Raw genomic sequence first — 6,140 nt, 5'->3', positions numbered from 1 at the left:
ACCAGTGAAAATCACAACAGGAGTGTGATAGGCTCAGCACACATGGTTGAACTTTATTTCCTGGCAGAGCCCTGTTCAGGGTGGCCCTAGGCTATGGGTTCTATCTGAACTCTTCCTTCTGCCCATTCCTGTTCTGAATTCTTTTCAAACACAGCAGTCAAGTCTCCAGAATGAGCAGCTTATGTCCCCTCCTTTTCCCTGTGTGATTACCATAGCTGAAGGGCTGGTTTCCCAGCCTGTCTCTGATTCAATCATCCTAAGAAATGATAGCATGCTCCCCTCACAATCCCACCATGGCCCTGTCAGCTTTCAGCTCTTCCTCTGCCTTCTAGAGCCATTGGGACCAGGAGCTCTTTTTAAAGGAATTACTCAAACCATTCTTCTGTGTATATATCTAAGATAATGAATAAGCCAAAATTAGCTGATGTTAGTGTTTATTGATTAAGATAGAGCAGAACACTTGCACTATATCTGGTGCATTTGGAAAGCAATGAAAAGAAAGGAGGTAGAGTCACTAAGCTGTCCAAAAATGCCCCAGAACCCTTTATTTGTCTCCTGGTGCTGGCACACTAAGGGGACTTTCACCTGGGCAGGGTCAAAAGCTTAGCAGCTCTACAAGGAGGATGATAGTGTGAAGGGGCCTGTCACAGGGTCCTCTATGCATCGTGGCAGTGGGACTTCACCAGGGATTTCTCGCTCAGCCAGGGGACAGTGTATATCTGGAAGGAGCAGAGCTTTTTCTGTGAAAAGGAAAAGAAATGGACAGTTATTGTTACAGTCCAAAAGGAAAATGCCCAGCCTGGTGAAGTCAGAAGAGCAGATGGAGAATGGTGGAGGTTGGACATTCAGCTCCCACCCTACAAAACCCCATAACACTATGCAGGGCTCTGCATTACCTCCTGGTCACCATGCCCATGGCTTCAAATCCAGGAGGTTGGATCCTGCCCCCACCCCCACCCACAGGTTGCTACTTGGTCAATGTACCCCCACAGCCCTTTTAGGAGAAGCCTGTGGAAGGCCCCAGAGCCCCTGATAGCCAGGGCACTGCCCCCAAATTCCCTGACTTCCAGTGGGCCACACTAGGACAGGTGCAGAGGGAGGGATCCAGGGACTGTGACCAAGACTAAAACACACACACACACACACACACTCACACACAGGCACGCGTGCGAAGGAAGTAGGGTGCGGGGGCTGGCAGACAAAAGAAGTGCAAATTTCATGCAAAGACAAGATCCCCAAGAACCAGCCAGGCCTAGGGCAGCATCAGAGGGTTTCTGCCCCTCACAGGCCTTGAATTTCCAGTCTTTTCAGGCAGCTGAGGCAGAGATTAAAGGCCTCTTTCTCCCCAGCAAACACCCCACAGCTGCTTCCTCTGTCCCACCAGCAACTGCCCCCAAAGCACATGAAGCTCCACTTTTCCAGGCAAAGTTCCCCATATAAATTCGAATTAGTAGCATGCAAACACGTGCACCCTTCCCCTACCCACCCACTGACACCTGCACACCCCTAGCCCGAGCACTCACACGTGCACCCCACAGACACAGGCTCACTCCCACCCCTCCTCCCTGCTTGGCTGCCCCTGGCCCCCATCAGGCACATACCCTCAGCAAGTCTGGCTGTTCATAGAAGGGACAGCTCTCTTTGTTGGGCTCGGACTTGGTGCATTTGGTTCGGCCTATCTCCACATCCAGAAAATAGTTTATTCCAGCCACAACCTGTACATGGGGAGAGCAGGGTTTTCTCACAACATCTGATAATTTTACATACAAGTTACCCTCCTGCTATCGGGCCCTCACACCAGCATTTATGCTGCCAAAACAGGTACCCCAGAAACTCACAGCCACCTCCTGAGGGCTGGCCCAGTGGCTATAAACAAGCAACTTTGTAACTGATTCACAGAGAAGTTCCACAAGGTCTCAGGCTGACAGAGGGCAAGAAGCAGTAAGATGGAAGGTGGAAGCCAGGGACCAAAATTCTGTTAACTGGGTTTGGAGAGGGAGTCTCAGTCTGGGGAGCCAGCAGGGCTTGGGTTAATAAACCTCTCCCTCGCCAGGAGCCAGGGCAGGGACTAAGCCCACAGTAAGAGCTCTTGTGCTGCAACAGATTCTGGATCAGGTTCAGGAAGACGGTCATGTAATGGATACATGTAAGCTAAATTCCAGTTACATGGGTCAACCCCATAGATATTTACATTTCCTCAATGCAGCTCAGTTTATTTATTCCCTCAGTTCACACTAGGAAATGAGACGCCTCTCTCCCTTTGTCTCTATGCCTCTGTCTCTCTCTCTGTGTTTCTCTCTCTCTCACACATACACATACACACATACATACATACATTTTAAGCTAATAAAAGGCTGGCCCTGCCGTTGTATGTTTTAACTTTTATTTATGATGGGGATATTTCTAAAGTGTGTCACACACCTGCCTGTCTTTTACATTTGAGGTTGCAGGAGAGGTCACACTTAAGAGGAGCAGACTGGCAGGGAACCAGTGAACAGGGAGCACATGCCCCATCCAAAGGACACAGTGCCAGCCAAATGCTGCAGGAGAAGAAATGGTCTATTCTGGGCCCACCTTCTGAAGTTTCAAGAGAAGGAGGATGAGCCCTAAATGCTGGCTTTCATTGCTGTGAGGTTCTATTCTACTCTCAAATAGGCCCCAGGTCAGCTGGCCCAAATCCTCACCCTCCTTAGAGTCTGCAAAGCCCAGTGGCCCTTCCTGAGACTCCCTCCCACCCCCTTATGGACTCTGATGACTACGCTCTTTATCTAACCAGATCTCCAGGACAGGCTAGAAGAGGTAAGGTAGTTGTGGTTCTTTCTACCCCAGTCATGACACCTCTACCTCTGGATGTTGGTGATGATGAGGCAATATTTGGGTGGGGAATGAGATGTCATATCCAAGAGGCTGCTGCCATGGATGCGACCTGTCAAAGGAATCAACACTTTGGGCCTTTCCTCCAGGATCTGAGGACAGGTTTGGATTTTTACGCCAGCTCCTCTGCTCAGGGATACATTGGGTACCACAGGCTAGCTCATCGCCCTATCTGTCTTTGCTGACAACATGGGTGCTCAGGGAACAAAGGGCCCTGCCTAATGGAGGATGATTGGTGTGGGCCCTAAACTCCATTGCACAATGAGGACATAGAACGTAGGTTAGTTTAGAGGAACCTGGTGAGGGGAGGCAGGGAGGACAAACCACTTCTTCATGACCTGAATCTCATCTCAGGGAAACATCAGACCAATCCAAACTGAGCCCCAGTAGGAAAAACAATGGGCCAGACCCTTCAAAAATGTCAAGATCATAGATGGAGGGGCTGCTCCAGAGTAAAGGAAGCTGCAGGACAGAGGCTGCTGCACGTGACCTGGCAATCCTGGGTATAAGGGATATCAGTGTGACAATCAGTGACATATGGATGAGGTCTGTGGATTGGAGGATTGTATCAGTGTTGATTCTGATTTCCAAAACTGTGTTGTGGTCATGTGAGAAAATGCCCTTGCTTCTAGGAAATGTACACTGAGGTGTTAATTCAAAATGTTCAGAAAAACAAATGCATATATCCCACATACAACATTGGATAATCTAGGTAGGAATATAAAGGGATTTTATGAACTATTGTTGCAATTGCTCTGCAAGTCTTAAACTGTGCTCCAATAAAAAGTTAAAGGAAAAAGTGCTTAAAAAGTCATTCAGTGGCAGAGTCAGGAGGGCAGCCAAGTGTGGGGCCTGATTTTCCTCTGCTTGTGATCATTTAATTGACAGCTCACACTGAAGTCCGTGTCCTGTGAGGCTGGGGCACAGATGTAAGGGGGACTGGACAGGGGTCCTGACCCTCACACTTCTGTTCTCTGGCCAGGTTGGCACTTGAAATCGCCAAAGAAGGCCATTGCTGTGACCTGGTCTGCAGCCTGGGTCCCACGCACTCTGTTGTCCTTGTAGGGGAAGGGCTGTGGTGAACACGAAAGACTGGACACAGCCTGCTGAGAGGCACTGGAGTGTCCTCTGTCCCAGTACTCCTGCTAGGGTGTCAGAGAGCAACCCCTCCAGCCAGACACAGGGACAGACAGGGGACACGATGGCCATGCCATGAGGCCACACCCCTCCGCTCAGGGCCCAGTCCCCACAGCTCTACCAGGGGCACTTGGGTGGTGGAGGGGACTCACCTGCTTCTGGGCACTCTTCACCTGCAGTACACGGCTGTGGTTCTCATCGTTGCTTGCCTTGTTGTACTCGCTGAGGGCAAATTTTAGTGCCTCCTGCACATCCTTGTCATTGACATCTGCATCCCATGGGGCTCCGACTTTGGAGTTTCTCTGGGAGTTCACAGCCAGGGCCAGGGCCAGAGCAGCCAGCAGGAGCAGGGGACTGTGCAGGCGCTGGGCCATTGTGTGCTGAGAGGCGGAGGAAGCTCAGAAGGGAGAGATCTAGAGCCAGTGATCACCACCTCTCTGGTCACCCTGCTTTTATTCCCCCATCCCCACCCTGGAGCTGCCCACCCTTCCCAGGCTCCTCCTCTTCCACTCCCTTCCACTTCACCTTCAATCTGTCCCTGTCAGGACCTGTTGTCTGTCCTCTCCTATTTTTTTATTCCCTAGCCAACCTGTTATTAAATTGTATTTTTTATTATTATTTTGTTCTCTACTGCTAGACTTTTAGGCTGTTACCATTTTGTGTGTATTTGTGTGTTCTTCCTTTTGTTTCAGTGGAGGTTTGTTGTTGTCATTGTTTGTTTTTGTAATAAGTAATCCTGTGATACACATTATTGTAGGAAATACATTTCTTTGGGGATATGTTGGATTATTTTCTTCCTAGAATTGACATTACTCCTTCAGGCTACAAAGATATTTGGATACAGGTGGTAAAAAAAGAAAGAAATGCCTTACTCCAAACCAATAAATGGACTCAACTATGGAGAACAAACTGACAGTTACCAGAGGGGAGGTGGTGGGGGGATGAGGTAAATAGGTGATGGGGATTAAGGAATGCACTTGTGATGTACACTGGGTGATGTATGGAAATGTTGAATCATATTGTACACCTGAAACTGATATTATACTGTATGTTAACCAAATTGAATTTAGATAAAAAGTTAAAAAAAAAAAAAGATGTCCCTGACTCAATCAGGTTCAAACAGTGAAGAGAATGTTCTTGGTTCACAGCAGCATTTTGTGCTTCATTTTGTTTGCAAATATCTATAAGTGCAGGTGTCCTCAGTGATGTGATGCTGGGCCTGAGACCCTGGGTGGTGTCCCCTGATAGTCGCTTCTTCTTATATACTACAGTCTTGTACCTGAATCACACCATGGCAGACCCACTTTGCACTTAGTTATCCTCCATGAAAAATGGTATCAGTTCCTGAGCTGTGCTATTCATCATTCACTGATTTAATAGATACTCACAAAACACTTAATGTCAGATACTGACTTTAGGAAGAAGGTAAAATCTCAGTTCCTGCCCTCCAGAAGTCCTGGGTCTGATGAGGAGAAAGACATAAACAGGTACTTCAACATGACAAACTGACCCAGATTGCAGGAAGATAAGAGTCCAAGGCTCCAGATTCTGCCTGGCCTGTCTCTCCAGGGTTCTCTTCAGGTGGATTTGTTTTGTTTTTTTTTTGTTGTTGTTTTTTTTTTTTTTTTTTTTTAATTTTTTTTTCAACGTTTATTTATTTTATTTTTGGGACAGAGAGAGACAGAGCATGAACGGGGGAGGGGCAGAGAGAGAGGGAGACACAGAATCGGAAACAGGCTCCAGGCTCTGAGCCATCAGCCCAGAGCCCGACGCGGGGCTTGAACTCCCGGACCGCGAGATCGTGACCTGGCTGAAGTCGGCCGCTTAACCGACTGCGCCACCCAGGCGCCCCTCTTCAGGTGGATTTGAAAGGGCAGTATGATCTTGATTCTCTCCTTAATTCCAAGACACGGGGAGAATTGTTTATCTCTCCTGGTCTAGATATGAAGAAATTCCAGTCTGGCCTCATCCCCAAGAACCTCGTCCAGGCCTCTCCTAAGGGGTTCACCCAGGATCAGGCCTCGTACCTCTTTTCTAGGTGTGTTCCTTCCCTCAGAGTCTTGTCCAGTCTGGTTACTTTAATACCAGCTCTGCACCCACAGTGCCACCAGATAGCTCCAGCTCAAAAC

At 48.4% G+C, this 6,140-nt stretch overlaps 1 protein-coding gene across 1 annotated transcript; it reads right to left on the bottom strand.

Annotated features, from left to right (window-relative positions):
* Nucleotides 1–623: 623 nt before the first annotated feature.
* Nucleotides 624–4,385, bottom strand: LOC112869456 (cystatin-C-like). Its single transcript, XM_025932595.2, has 3 exons — nt 4,164–4,385; nt 1,602–1,715; nt 624–740 (listed from the first exon to the last, which is right to left on the bottom strand). The coding sequence occupies exons 1-3, from the start codon at nt 4,383–4,385 to the stop codon at nt 657–659; spliced, it is 420 nt and encodes a 139-aa protein (XP_025788380.1). The 3' UTR covers nt 624–656.
* Between the last annotated feature and the right edge of the window lie 1,755 nt (nt 4,386–6,140).

The sequence above is a fragment of the Puma concolor genome, chromosome A3, assembly GCF_028749965.1.
Source record: "Puma concolor isolate L17-30 chromosome A3, mPumCon1.1.hap2, whole genome shotgun sequence".
NCBI lineage: Eukaryota > Metazoa > Chordata > Mammalia > Carnivora > Felidae > Puma > Puma concolor.
Note: the sequence above shows the minus strand (reverse complement) of the source record. Positions and strands in the feature narration are given on the sequence as shown.